We start from the raw sequence: 15,173 nt of genomic DNA on the forward strand, positions 1-15,173 counted from the left end.
TAAATTTAAAATCAATTTTCAAAAATAATATAGTTTTTAACAAAATCAAAAAATTTCTTCTAAATGAGAAAAGAAAACAAAAAAAAAATAGTATTTTTTGACTTTCGCGGGAATCATCCACTCAAATAAACACATATAGTTACAATTAAACAGGTATAAAAAATTTCATATAAAATGAATCTATAGTTTTATAAACAAAACTAGTTTTAGAAAATTTCAGGCAAATTTGTGACTTTTAACAATAATACCAAAAATTTATAAGTTTTTTGTCGAAAAGCTTATAAAGTTACTAAACTTAACATAAACATTGATTTTTTTCTCAAAACCATATTACCAATCTTTGCGATGGTAAATTCGACGTAGACATAACATTTGAACACTTTAAAACTAATTTTAACAATAAAAGCTATGACGATCAAAGTTACCTCGGAATTCAAAATAAGAATTTCCAACGCAACTATTTTTTGAAGCACTATTGAAATAGTAGTTTATGCAACAAGTTGCAAAAAAAAAGGATTTTTTCAGCACGAGTCGTACATTTATCCAACGAGGTTCACCGAGTTAGATAAATACGAAGAGTGCTGAAAAAATCAAGTTTTGCAACGAGTTCCATACAACATTTTTTGCGATTCCAAAAAACACACACTGAGTGAAATTTTATGTCAAATTTTAAATTTTTTTGTCAATAAATCGTTTGAATCAAAAAAAAATGTTGAAAAGTATTACTTTTCGAAACAAGTGCTGAAAAGTTCAACTTTTCAGCACCCATTTGAGTGCTGAAAAGAAGAACTTTTCAGCATTTATTTTGAAATGTGTTGCTATTCGATTCTGTTATTTTTGGTACAGAAAAGTAGGCTATTTCGTCGTTCAAGAATGACAGGAAAAGTAAATAGTTTCACGACGGAATTGCAAAAACACTTATTTCAAAATCGTGCATGAAACCTTTTATCGGATCAGGAAATAAATCGGCATTCTGCTATAAAACTATGAAACAAATAACAAAAAGAAAGCGTGGAAAATGCTCCCCTTTCTTAAATGAAATAGATACGAGAAATGTTTTCACGGATTTCAATCATTTTGCGATTTTTTAGTATCCGGATGTAAACCGAGGACACCATTCTTCAAATTCAACGTGTTTCAATCTTCAATCCTGCTCCACGTAAGTGTACGCACGCAAAATCAACCAAGACGTGCTCTCAGCTGCGCAAATTGCGTGCGTTTGGACCTTCCTAACAGTTATATAAGTCAACGTAGGATGTCGCCTGCCGCAGTCCCAATATGAAGCGTCTTCTAGCAGTTCTCGCCGCGATCCTGACCTTGCACAGCGACGACGTAGCCTCGAGTGAATCCGGATATCACGAGGCCGTGTTCAAGAGTGTCCGTCGAGCGGATCGCGAGTGTAGTATATTCCTGAGGGATGGGACATGTGGCAAAGATGATTGTTCTGTGCGGTGTCGTGGACTGGTTACGAGATTTTGGAATGACTCTGTAGGAGTTCCAGCGAATACCATCGATCGGTTCTACAAGCCTGCGCATGACGATTATGAGTATTATGATTTGACGGAGCAGTGCGTGGGCGAGGTAGTTGCAGCAGTTCCGTGTACGGATGTATGCGGCCGAGCTGAATCCACTGTCCAATGCTACAACGATCAGTATGGAAAGCTGGACAAGAAGAAGCCCAAGTTTGTTCCGTTTACTAAACTTCAGCACCGTCGGATACTACGTGAATGCGCAGCGATGCTGGGGATCTCCCGGGAGAGACTGTACTTGTTCCGGAAGAATGGCGTCGAGTACTATCAGGACGCAAAGTGTCTGCTGAGGTGTTTCATGCTTCGCGAAGGATTGTACACCGATGAGGATGGTCCACACTTCAAGCGGATGTCGCTGCAGTGTGAGGGCAACTACAACGATGGAGCGTACCGCAGCAAGGCCAAGAGCTGCATCTCAAATCTGCAGAATCAATATCTGGACCGCTGCAGTCTGGCGTATCGGATAGCTGACGAGTGCGTCAATGGGGAGGTTGCCGTGAAGAACATCTTTGTCGGAGCAGTGGTTCAGCTGTCACCGCCCGACTTGACTGACTTGCTGCCTGGACTGCCAACCTTACCGCCGATTAAGCTTCCAACACTACCTACCTTTACACTGTTCCCCGCGCAACCCACGACAGCTCGTCCAGCGATAACGCTGTTCCCGCCATTATTTCCAACAACCACCGCCGCACCTCAAACAGCCACGACGCCTCGTCCAGCGATAACGCTGTTCCCGACACTGTTTCCAACTCAACCTACAACCACCACTGCGCCACAATCACTGATCCCACAACAGTCAACACTGTTTCCGCCGCTGCCAACGCTGTTTCCTCCGACGTCGGCGCCGCCCACAGGCTCTTTTACCCTGTTGCCACCCCTTCCCATGTTGTTCCCACCAGTTGGAAGATAGCCTTAGGTCATAGCTTGTAAACAAACTTTTAGGTGACGGCAAATAAACAAACAGCAAGATTGACCCATGCACGTGCCTTGCCGGCAAAATAACCCGATGACACGTTGTCCAAAAACTAACCGCGATCTACCCCCTTGCCTCAGTAGTTCTCCGAACCTTTGCACCATGCTATCAACCGTTCTACTAGGGCTCTTAACCGTGACCCAAGCCTCCAACCACCTCGCATCGTTCAAGAGTTTCGACTCCGCCGATCGCGAGTGCAGTCGCTATCTTGGCCATCAGCACCGGTGTGCCGTCCGGTGTCGCGGACTGCTGACCAGGTTCCTGAATCGGACTTCGGAGTTCCCAACCGCGGTCATCGAGCGCTTCTACGAACCGGGCGAGGATGACTACCTGTACCGGTCGCGGACCGTCCAGTGCTTGCGGGATGTTCGAGCGTTGAATAGCTGCGAGCAGGTTCGAAGAAGTGTTCAGTGCTACGACGGGGAGTTTGGAACGGTTGATCGGGACGCGTTGCGGTTCTTTCCGTTTACGGACGTTCAGCACTTGCGAGTGCTGCGGGAGTGCGAAGCGATTCTTCGGGAGAGATTGACGGAGAGTTGCTTGCTGAGGTGTGTGTTGATACGAGAAGGACTGTACAGTGATCGGGATGGGCCACGGGTGGAACGAATCGCTGTCATGGGGAGTGATCTTGGGGATGATATCAGGTTGTGGACTGCTGGACCTTGCGTTGCAAGGTTGCAACCTGAGCTCTTTGACAAATGCACGCTTGCTGCACGGATTTTCTCGGAGTGTCTTGAACTTGTCGTTGAGTTGAGGTCTAACCGTTTGTACCGAAAACTTCCATAGGTGATTAGTGAGAACCCAACTAATGCAACCTTGTCACAGTTGAAATTCTTAGAAGTTCAGTTGCGTGACTATATAACCGGTCAGAACTTCAACTGCACCATTAGACGCAAGGTGCACTTGGGCCACAACAATGGCAAACCTCTTCCTTACCCTTCTGGTCACGACCGCTGTCGCCGTCATCGTCACCGGTAGTCAACATTCCGCCTCGTTCAAAAGCATCCGCTCTGCGGATCGTGAGTGTTCCCAGTTCTCCGGAGATCAAAGCTGTACGGCTCGCTGTCGCGGACTCGTGACCCGCTTCTGGAACGATACCACTGGACTGCCGGACGCGACCATCACCCGGTTCTTCGCGCCACGTGGTTGTAGCTATTGCCGCGGGGAAAGCTCCACGGAGCAGTGTTTGGGGGATGTCAACGTGAGGATTCGGGATGGAGATCGCTGCGCACGAGCCGAGCAGGCCGTCAAGTGCTACGATCAACGGTGCAGAGACTCCGAGCAGAAGTTTATCCCGTTTACGGACTTTGAGCAGTTGGAAACGCTTCAAAAATGTGTTGATATTCTGCAGCTTTCACCGGGGATTGTGAAGGAACTCTCCTGCAATGGAATGCTGAGTCGTCCGGAAGGTCGCTGTCTGTTACGGTGCTTCATGATTCGTTCCGGACTGTACAGTGACGCTGAAGGACCCATTTTGGATAGGGTCAACGTGCAGTGCGTCAGCGGTTACGGTCAGACGTCGAACCTTCAGAATGTGGATTCCTGTGTGGCAAAGCTGCGATCCGAGTGTGGAATCGACAAGTGTTCCCTGGCTTCTCGTGCAGTGGTAGAGTGTCTGCAGGTCAAGCTGGAAATCATTCCACCAGTTGTTGACTTTGTTCCGTACGGAGTTGACTTCTTGTTTATACCAAGTTTTTCAAAATTGATCAATTTTAATGGCTAATACGTGACAAATGGTTAAAATGCTTGAATATTCAATACATAAACTGTATTTACTTATATCAAGTAAATTTCAAGAAAGAACACCAGCCGACATTAAAATAAATTGCCTATTTGAAAACAATTTGTAAATAATAAATCAGTCCCAAGACCATCTATAGAGTGCACTAAACGCTAACCAATTCTAATTTATTATAATAAAATACGAGCCCGTTTCTTCAAGACCGTGTTCTGGAAGGTAGCTGGGGAAAAACATGTCTCCAAGAACTTCCCCCCCCCAGCATATCATTACCATATGTTTCGAGCCGTTGCTGCTCTCCCCCTTAACGTGATAAATGTGCGACTCGATCCCATCCAATTTGGACAAATTTAACTATTTCAAATCCGTCGCCCTCGCACGGCTAAAATATTACAGATCAAGTCAAAACAAATTGTTGCAATTTGTTGCGACCATCGTCTTCTTCAAGGAGAAGTGCATCCAACTGGACGACCGCGGACATTGATCTATTCTGGCGCCCCGTCCACTCTAATGACTTCAGCTAAGCTTCGCCAGAACCATTACTCAACTCGAGGAATGTCCCGGGCCTTTCTCTCCCCCACCACCGTTAAATATTATTAATTGATTCCGATTTGAATAATCATAGGCAATTAATTCGAAAAGCATTTGAATAAATTAATTGCGATAAAATGAAACATGAGACCACTCTTCTGAGCGTTGAGAACTGGGAAAGAAGACGACACTCTGAGAAGACGATATCGGACCCGATGACTTTATACGGCGTGCGTACCATGAATATCGAAAGGGAGAAGGACTGAAACAAGAGAGTCGCACTAATTAAAGCCGTAATAATACGGATTGACGGCGCGGGCAGAGATTGCTCGTTCTAAGCTAAACGCATATCTGCATCGATATGGGAGAGGCACGGAGAGAAATTTGTACCCACCATACTCATAAAAACTAGTTGAGCATGATTCAAGATCAAACTCTTACGAGCTTCTACTTTTTATGGTGGGAGATAACCATATCTTCCAGACTATCTGCAGCTATTCCAGTATGATTTGAGATCAAAGTCCAATGACCTATTGCTTGTTATGGGCGTTGGATCCTAGGTCATAGCTCAACATACCAACAAAGTAGTCAACCATACTAAATGAAGTTTTTTTCATTATGACTCGAGGTCGAAATCTGATGACCTATTACAACCTCTCTTTTGCAATTTCAGTATGATTCGAGATCAAAGTCCAATTACCTATCACTTGGTATGGGCATGTGACCGTAGATCATAGCTCCAGGGATTCTTTGGATGAATTAAGACCATTCGAGTAGAATTCGAAGTCCGAATCTGATGACCTATTATTTTATAAGGCGACAGACACATAGGCAGACATGCATCCGCTCTAACTCCTCTTTTAGAAGAACTTGTTTGGCATTTCACGTAGAAGATACCCAGCATGTTGTGCCAGTGATTAGAATACGCTAATTACGCTTGTCTTTTAGGCTCCCGAAGACCCTGAGAGATTATTTTGAAACCCAACCGAGATATAGGTTAAGAACTCTTAATTGCACTCAAGGAGCTTTTATGAAGTTCTTCTTGAGAGCTGAAGAGAACACTTACATGAACATATAGCTAAAATCGGGTTTTCCAATGAACCAATGTTTTCTACACATTATTCAAGCCAAAATCAAGAGATTTTTACCTAGCAACAAGCATAACATTGCTTTAAACGAAAATGCCATCTATAACAAGCTGAGTGCCGTTAAAAAGAGCTCATAGTGCCGATGCATGTCTGCACATAGGAGCAATTCTCTACGAAATCGGTCTTTTTTCTTCAATTTTAATTTTTGTATTTTTTAATCCGGCTGAAACTTTTTTGGTGCCTTCGGTATGCCCAAAGAAGCCATTTTGCATCCTTTTTTTTTTCTTATAATTTTCCATACAAATTCGGCAGCTGTCCATACAAAAATGATGTATGAAAATTCAAAAATCTGTATCTTTTGAAGGAATTTTTTGATCGATTTGGTGTCTTCGGCAAAGTTGTAGGTATGGATACGGACTACACTGGAAAAAATAATACACGGTAAAAAAAAATTTGGTGATTTTTTATTTAACTTTTATCACTAAAACTTGATTTACAAAAAAACACTATTTTTAATTTTTTTATTTTTGATATGTTTTAGAAGACATAAAATGCCAACTTTTCAGAAATTTCCAGGTTGTGCAAAAATCACTGACCGAGTTATGAATTTTTAATCAATACTGATTTTTCAAAAATCGAAATTTTGGTCGTAAAATTTTTCAACTTCATTTTCGATGTAAAATCAAATTTGCAATCAAAAGTACTTTACTAAAATTTTGATAAAGTGCACCGTTTTCAAGTTATAGCCATATTTAAGTGACTTTTTGAAAATAGTCGCAGTTTTTCATTTTTAAATTAGTGCACATGTTTGCCCAGTTTTGAAAAAAATATTTTTGAAAAGCTGAGAAAATTCTCTATATTTTGCTTATTCGGACTATGTTGATACGACCTTTAGTTGCTGAGATATTGCAATGCAAAGGTTTAAAAACAGGAAAATTGATGTTTTCTAAGTTTCACCCAAACAACCCACCATTTTCTATCGTCAATATCTCAGCAACTAATGGTCCGATTTTCAATGTTAATACATGAAACAATTGTGAAATTTTCCGATCTTTTCGAAAAAAATATTTTTTGGAATTTTCAAATCAAGACAAACATTTTAAAAGGGCGTAATATTGAATGTTTGGCCTTTGTGAAATGTTAGTCTTGATTTGAAAATTCCAAAAATATTTTTTTCGAAGAGATCGGAAAATTTCACAAATGTTTCATATATTAACATTTAAAATCGGACCATTAGTTGCTGAGATATTGACGATAGAAAATGGTGGGTTGTTTGGGTGAAACTTAGAAAACATCAATTTTCCTGTTTTTAAACCTTTGCATTGCAATATCTCAGCAACTAAAGGTCGTATCAACAAAGTCCAAATAAGCAAAATATAGAGAATTTTCTCAGCTTTTCAAAAATATTTTTTCAAAACTGGGCAAACATGTGCACTAATTTAAAAATGAAAACTGCGACTATTTTCAAAAAGTCACTTAAATATGGCTATAACTTGAAAACGGTGCACTTTATCAAAATTTCAGTAAAGTACTTTTTGATTGCAAATTTGATTTTACATCGAAAAATGAAGTTGAAAATTTTACGACCAAAATTTCGATTTTTGAAAAATCAGTATTGATTAAAATTCATAACTCGGTCAGTGATTTTGCACAACCTGAAATTTCTGAAAAGTTGGCATTTTATGCCTTCTAAAACATATCAAAAAATAAAAAATTAAAAATAGTGTTTTTGTAAATCAAGTTTTAGTGATAAAAGTTAAATAAAAAATCACCAAATTTTTTTACCGTGTATTATTTTTTCCAGTGTAGTCCGTATCCATACCTACAACTTTGCCGAAGACACCAAATCGATCAAAATTCCTTCAAAAGATACAGATTTTGAATTTTCATACATCATTTTTGTATGGACAGCTGCCGAATTTGTATGGAAAATTATATGGACAAACTAATGATGCAAAATGGCTTCTTTGGGCATACCGAAGGCACCAAAAAAGTTTCAGTCGGATTAAAAAATACAAAAAAAATCGAATGACCGAAATCCTAGAGAACTGCTCATAGGTCATAGTTGCAAGGAGTTATTGAATGACCTAAGATCTCTCTGCATATTACCAACCCAAGTAACATGTTTTTCCAGGAGTTCTACAAGAGCTCTTCAAGATAGCTACAGCATAGCAGCATGTTCAAACGCTCCTACAGGTCTGGGAAAATCACGCGCCAACTTCTGGTATGGTCAGGCCTATGGGGAATGGTCTGGAGAACACTTTTCCCGAAGAGAGCATATGGATTCGTTGTCCCTAGACCTGGCGCATCGGCAAACAATCCGATGTCTCCGGAATCAACGGTTTTCCCTCAAAAAGCATCAAATTTTCCTTAGCATGCTATGAAAGCTTGATGAACACCGCGACGCCATATGTCAGGCAACTAGGGGAACAGCATCTAATTCCAGCGTGCCTCTAATGTTGGCAGGTCAGAACTTTGACATTCAATTAAAGCTAATTAAAAGCGTTTTCAACTGAAATCGAGTGATAAATAGCTCAATAAGAAGTGAGCAAGCAAGTTTCTAAAAAAAGTTTTGCAAAATTAGTTGTTTAAATAGTGAAAATCAGCGAATTGGATGGAGTTAGGAGCGAGAGATTAACCTGCCAAACGTACGAGAATTTACCCTACCACGTGGTTGAAATATTTGCAAAAAAAAATACAAATGTGCTATGCAAAGATTCTGAATTCGACTAAGTAATATCAGGATTACTCGAAATGATCATTCTCTAGTTAAAAGAAGGTTTGCTATTAAAATTCCAGCCGTTTCTCTCCCACGTGGTAGCTGCCTGACGTATGGCGTCGCGGTGTTCATCATGCTTTCATAGCATGCTAAGGAAAATGTGATGCTTTTTGAGGGAAACCCGTTGATTCCGGAGACATCGGATTGTTTGCCGATGCGCCAGGTTTAGGGACAACGAATCCATATGCTCTCTTCGGGAAAAGTGTTCTCCAGACCATTCCCCATAGGCCTGACCATACCAGAAGTTGGCGTGTGATTTTCCCAGACCTGTAGGAGCGTTTGAACAAAAAGTTCCAATTTCCCATAGTAATTCCCATGTAAACTTTAACCCTGATGCGCGCAGCCAGTTTACAACCAAATGAGCTGATATTTGGCATGAAAGTCCCTATGGGCATGCCCTACAAGGGGAACCATACTAAAACTTGATCTGAGAACTTTTTGAAAAACGTACCCACCCTAATATTGCTCCATCTATCGATGAATTCTTCAGTCCCTTCAAACTGCATACTTCGATTGGCTTTATTCCTCGATATTTTCACTTGCTTGAAGGATCTCTTCCTCGATGGTCCCTTGGATTCTGTTTGCTTCAAAAATCTCTTCCGGTTGTCAATATTGTCACTATCTCATGGCTTGCATAGACATTTTTCTTTGCGAAACGAAGCTTTGAAGGGTGTTTGACATTAGTTTGTTTTTGTTTGCTGGACGTTGCCATGATTCTCTCCCATAGCTGGGTATCAGGAAAAAAATATATTCAATCGAGTCTTCATTTTGCATCGTTCTGTAAACTGATGATTCTCTTCCTCGACGGTCCCTTGGATATTGACAAGCAGAGAGTCGACTGTAGTTTAATTTTTTGAAAATACTCAAAATTTTCACGAAACTACATATTTTCTAAAACAAAACAATCAAAATTTCAGTTTTATACTATACGGATATCAAACGATCGGGTTTTTTAATACATTTTTAAAGTTGTAACACAATTTTTGAAAATACCAAAAAAAATCACAAACTACGTATTTTTGAAAAAAAATATCAAAATTTAAGTTTTTACAATAAAGTTATCAAATGATCGAGATATTTTAATAAATTTCAAAATATAACATTTTTTGAAATACTCAAAATAATCACAAAACTAAGTATTCTCTAAAAAAAATACTCAAAGTTTTTGATTTTCAGAATTTTTTACTTAACTGAAACTGGAATTTGTGATTTTTTTGAGTATTTTCAAAAAAGGTTGTTATTTCATTCGAGATATATGCGATAAATCCGATCATTTGATATCCATTTTGTGAAAAACTAAAATTTTCACAAAACTACGCATTTGCAAAAAGATCGCAAATGCGTAGTTTTGTGAAAATTTTAATTATTTTCAAAAAATATGGTTATTACATTCCAAATGTATGACAAAGTCCCGATCATTTGATACCCGTATTGAAAAAACTGAAATTTTGAGTATTTTTCAAAAATAAGTAGTTTTGTTAAAATTTTGAGCATTTAAAAAAAATTGTATTGCATTCGAAATGTATGAAAAATTCAGTATCATTTGATACCAATACTGAGAAAAACCTGAAATTTTGAGTATATTTCGAAAATACTTAATATTTTGAAAATTTCCAGTATTTTCAAAAAAATGTATGACGCAAGTATGACGTTCGAAATATATGACAAAAACACGATAATTTGATACATAGATTATAATATTATATATATTTAGAGTTTTTCAAGAGTAAAAAATTGCATTTTCAAAATACAGGAAAAATAGGTATTTTGTGAAAATTTTCATGTAACTATAATTACAATGCATAGCTGCCATCATCCCACATCCAAAACACTACAATTTTTGATGTTTGCATGATTTTTCATTATAGCCAATGTCTCCCATATTACCAACATCCCATAAGCTCTGTACTTCAATTATGCACGCCTCGGTTTTGCATTCCCCATATGCGGTGCTAAACCAAGGCATAACTGTACTTGTTTAGGCGGCTGACATACAGGTTGGAGTTGTTGTATGACCTTCGGCATCTCCACAAATTATTCCAAGAAAACTCTCTTGATATATTCCGGTATGATTCGAGGTCAAATTTCAATGACCTCATACTTGTTATGGGTATAGGATCATAGGTCACAACTCCAGGGAGTCCTTGGTGAGCCATGGTAAAATGTTGTAAGTTTAGGAAGGTTTAGAAAGATCTAAAAACTATAGTTTAGTAATCTATTGAGATAAAAAAAACTTCAGTGTCAATTTTTTAATGATCGCAAAAATCATTACTTTGAAAATTTTGGCAATAGAATTACTGAGCTAGCGGAATTCCCTACTTCAAACTGCCCGAGTTTAATTTATATTTAATCAATGCCGCCGCCGTACGCGGATAAAACCGAAAGTACACTCCGTACGGAATAGAGCCAACACCGGAAGGTGTAATGTCCAGCTTGACCTGCAGACACTCGACCACCGCTCGTGATGCCAGCGAACACTTGTCGAGTCCACACTCGCGACGTAGCTTCGCGACACAGGACTCAACGTTCTGAACGTTCAGCTCTTGCCCGTACCCGCTGACGCACTGCTCGTTGATTCGATCCAGGATGGGTCCCGCGGAATCGCTGTACAGTCCGGATCGAATAAGGAAGCTTCGGAACAAGCAGCGTCCTTCCGGACGACTGAGAATTCCATTGCGAGCTATCGCTGACACAATGTCCGGTTCAAGACGCAGAATATCGATGCACTCCTGGAGATTCCGCAGCAGTTGAAGGTTCGTAAACGGGACGAACGCCAGCCGGGAATCGTTGGACCACTGATAGTAGCAGTTTGTGATGAGTTCGGCTCGTCGACAGCTGTCCCAAGCGGGAGATCTCGCGATGACGTCTTTGATGCAATGATTTTCGGTGCCTGGATATCGCGGCTCGTAGAACCGGGAGATGGTCGCGTCCGGAAGTCCGGTGGTATCGTTCCAGAAGCGGGTCACGAGTCCGCGGCAGCGAATGGCACAGTTTGGTGCTTGGGAGTAGTGGAAACACTCGCGGTCCGCTGAGCAAGTGCTTTTGAAGGTGGCGGAGTGTTGACTACCGGACACAGTCATGACTAGAAGCGTTAGAAGCAAGAGCTCCATTGTTGAGTCGGGCGCAACTGCAGCTAACGATGAAGTTGATGTTCTGTACACTTAAATAGTCACGCATAGCAGGTCGTTGGAATTAGAGCACGTTTTGGAACTAAGTTCTTAGAATATTACACTAGGTATCAGTTAGGGTCTTGCCAAACTCACTTTTCCCACCGTGTCTTTCCAAGAATCTCTAGAACAAGCCACCAACGCAGCCCGCAAAGTTCTACCAGTCCCGCGAAGCAAAACCGAGCATCAACTTCAATAACCCTTCACACAAGACGCGAAAATCATCGATTTAATGAAGCTGCGCATTTGATTAACCGAGTCCGGTCTCCCCTCTTGCTGGCGTTCAAGCCTGGCCGTCTTCTTTCTCAACAGAAACGCATAAAACGAAAATTGAAAGCGAGTTTTTCTTCTGCGGTCGGTTTGATGGATCTTCTCCCGGGAAGCCGCAGGTGCTGTCATCGCGTATCTTCTTTTCGCTCGCAGAATGCATTCCTAGGAGGTGCAGCAGGACCTCTATAGTTCTAGGAGTTCTGAGGAATCGACACCACCGCCGAGGATGTTGGCTTTAAACGAGGTAATATAAGCCTTTAAGAGGGGGATTTGTCTGCGAGGGACTTGAACGTGGAGTTGCCTCGATTTCGAATTACCTCACGGTCTGAGAAGGGCAGCATCGATCAACCCGGCAAGTCCCGGCCGCAATAGGTGATAACAAGCAAACAAGTGCGGGGAGAAGTGCAGAGTTTCAATAAATTGATCCCATTAAATATTTATTGCTGATCGTTTTGGGATGGGTGATCCTGGGATCCACAATGTTGCGCAGCGGTAGAATTGATTGCAACTATTTATCTCAACTGAGCTGATGATATCTAATTGTTTTGAAGGATTAATCGAGCGTTGGGTAGAACGGTGCAGGGATCTTGCAGAATTTGTTTTTGAAGTCATATTACAATAAAAGTTTAATACTAACTGTTATTACAGTAAAAATAGCATGCATTTTCTTGATTTCTACGTTCCCAATAAATCACCCTCGATCGATCAACAACACCTCATTATCAAGTAGATAATTAAAAATTGTAAATTTTTCTCAATTTCCCGAAGCTGGCGCCTAGATTTCCCCAACTACATGAGCACGGACGTTCCGAGTGCCATTTCCTTACTGTGTCATGGCCGGCGTTGCTCTCGTAACACAATTAGAGGAGGAAAAACAAAAAATCAACCAACTCATGATTCGCCTTAATCAAATCATCAGCCAATAACCGACCGCGCGAGTCATTATCGGATCATCATGAAGAGTCCGCGTATGTAGATTTTGAACAGGTCATAGCGGTAAGCCTTGGGCGATTGACGATCTTGAGCTTTCGCGAATACATTTTATCGCTACAAATCAATCTGAACATGTGTGTAACCCCCACCATCCTGAATCGCGATGAATCGGTACTTTTCAGAGACGTTTAACGAATTAGGTAAGACTGAGCGGGAAGAGATCCATAAGCAGATTAGCAGAGAAGGGTCTGAAACTTAAATGCGTGCGTGCCTTCTGAAAACGCTTTGAACGGGGAGAAGATTCGACAGCAAACACATCGGAGATTAGATTTGTTCTACTTTTTTTCCGGAACAAGCGCCAAGGTTTGAGTTGTTGTTGGTTTTTTTGTTGATCTGTTTACATCGTGAATGCATGTTGGAACTTCCACGAAGGGTCTGCCAGGGATCTGACTCGCATGCAGTTTCCTGAAGTCCCCACCAGAAGCGCTGTCAATGTTATTTACGTATGGTTTTTGAAAAGGTCGTATGAAAGCTACATAAATGTTATTTGTTAGTTTTTGCCTCGGGTTTACTTTTTTGCATATATATGCGAGATAATTACAAGCATAACGTTATTTTTTACATTTAACATTTATTAGATCAATAAAACAAAGTTCTACTTGGCCATTCAAAAAAAACAACACAACACACTGATCTGAACTAAAAACTGAATAGCTTCAGTTTCCTTGAAACAAAATAAAATTTGTTTGATATTTCCTGTCCGTTGTATTAAAATAAATTACGCTTTCAGAACACTAACTAAAATTCTGTCGAAAATGCTTTAAACTAGCTGTAACTGAACACCAAAGTGCTGATATGCCAACATTAGGTTCTCGATGGAATTATATGCTGTTCCCCTAGTTCAAATTTAAGATTAAATATAAATCTTTTTAAATAAAAAAACTGAAAAAAGTTTTTATTTATGTAATTTATGTCTGTTGCACATACGACCGTGCATACGACATTTTCAAATGCTACGCGCTAAAAACTTGGTTCGATCTTGGTTCGATTTTGACTTCACTCGCTTTGTATGTGGATGACAGTCGTGTCGTATCCGTGGGGTCTGCCCTCCGTTTAGTAGAAGAAGAAGCAGGTCAGATGAAATAGGAGAGGAGATTTTTGATATATCGTATAATTGTGATACAAAACCGCAAGAATGATTACTATGTGAAGATTGCAACTGAGGGGAAGAGAATTGAAAGAAGAAATGGTATTGAGTCGGTAGTGTTGGCAGATAACTTTAATTTATCAAAGTTTTTTTTAACGATAGCTATAACAAAAATCATATTTTTATGAGTCAATCAATTAACAAGAGGTAGGGGAACTATACCCTTTCTCAGCCTATTTCTATTATCGGCCTATCAGCACTTTGATCATGAATCACAGCTTAAATAAAATGTTTTTGACTGTTCCACAGTAATAAAAAGCTCAAATAAAAGTGAGCAAGCAACTCATCATTGTTGATACATCTGAAAATGTTGATTTAATAGCGGAAAAAGGCAAAAGTGATGAGAATTGGTCGAACGGCTTAGTGTGATTAAAATGGGTATATTTCCCCTATGTTCTTTAAATCAAATTTATGTTTAATCAAAATGATTGTTTGAGAAAAAACAAAAAAAAACAATTGGATATTTTGTTTATAGGCTTCAAAAGAAATTGATTTACAAACCATGATTTTTTTAATACATAAATGACCCTCGTTCGATCAACAACACTTCTTTATCAGGTCTCGTTTGAATTTTACCATGGGTGATATACAGTCGTAGGCCAAACATTAATTATTTTGCCTTTTTAAAATGTTTCGCTTGATTTTTAAAAATTTAAAATAGATTTTTGTATTGAAATTAAAAAATTAATTTAAAAAATGTAAAATTCAATGTGCGACCAATATTCGCCGAGATATCGTCAATTGGAAAATTATTGCTAATTGGAATATATTTTAAATTTTTATGTTCCAACGTTTAATTTTTTTTCGAAAGTCAAAAACCAATTTTAAAAGCTTGATCAAAAATATATTAAGTTTAACCTGAAATTAACCCTCAAAAGGTATTTAACTAGGCTTAGTGATGTTTCACGCTCCAAAATTACAAATTTCACAGAGATCTCAATATTACCAAATTTACGTA

The 15,173-nt window shown here is 39.6% G+C and overlaps 4 protein-coding genes across 4 annotated transcripts in view; 3 read left to right on the forward strand and 1 right to left on the reverse strand.

Moving 5' to 3' along the window:
* The first annotated feature begins 1,278 nt into the window (after positions 1 to 1,278).
* On the forward strand, positions 1,279 to 2,439 carry LOC6040389 (general odorant-binding protein 45). Its single transcript, XM_001849738.2, has one exon. The coding sequence runs from the start codon at positions 1,279 to 1,281 to the stop codon at positions 2,437 to 2,439; it is 1,161 nt and encodes a 386-aa protein (XP_001849790.2).
* A 165-nt stretch (positions 2,440 to 2,604) lies between these two features.
* On the forward strand, positions 2,605 to 3,292 carry LOC6040388 (general odorant-binding protein 45). Its single transcript, XM_001849737.2, has 2 exons — positions 2,605 to 3,050; positions 3,289 to 3,292. Exons 1-2 carry the CDS (start codon positions 2,605 to 2,607, stop codon positions 3,290 to 3,292), a joined length of 450 nt encoding a protein of 149 aa, XP_001849789.2.
* A 126-nt stretch (positions 3,293 to 3,418) lies between these two features.
* On the forward strand, positions 3,419 to 4,225 carry LOC119765992 (general odorant-binding protein 45-like). The gene has a single exon (XM_038250305.1). It carries the CDS (start codon positions 3,419 to 3,421, stop codon positions 4,223 to 4,225), a length of 807 nt encoding a protein of 268 aa, XP_038106233.1.
* Positions 4,226 to 10,953: 6,728 nt separating this feature from the next.
* Positions 10,954 to 15,173, reverse strand: part of LOC6040428 — a 45,756-nt gene continuing 41,536 nt past the window's right edge. The window contains exon 2 of the mRNA XM_001849734.2: positions 10,954 to 11,720. Within this exon, the coding sequence (XP_001849786.2) occupies positions 10,954 to 11,720 (767 nt within the window). The remainder of the gene's footprint in view (positions 11,721 to 15,173) is intronic.

Source organism: Culex quinquefasciatus, chromosome 2 (assembly GCF_015732765.1).
Source record: "Culex quinquefasciatus strain JHB chromosome 2, VPISU_Cqui_1.0_pri_paternal, whole genome shotgun sequence".
Taxonomy (NCBI): Eukaryota; Metazoa; Arthropoda; class Insecta; order Diptera; family Culicidae; genus Culex; species Culex quinquefasciatus.

Excerpts from the sequence above, each read along its gene's own strand:
- LOC6040389 (XM_001849738.2), top strand. The coding sequence starts at position 1,279 with ATGAAGCGTCTTCTAGCAGTTCTCGCCGCGATCCTGACCTTGCACAGC.
- LOC6040388 (XM_001849737.2), top strand. The coding sequence starts at position 2,605 with ATGCTATCAACCGTTCTACTAGGGCTCTTAACCGTGACCCAAGCCTCC.
- LOC119765992 (XM_038250305.1), top strand. The coding sequence starts at position 3,419 with ATGGCAAACCTCTTCCTTACCCTTCTGGTCACGACCGCTGTCGCCGTC.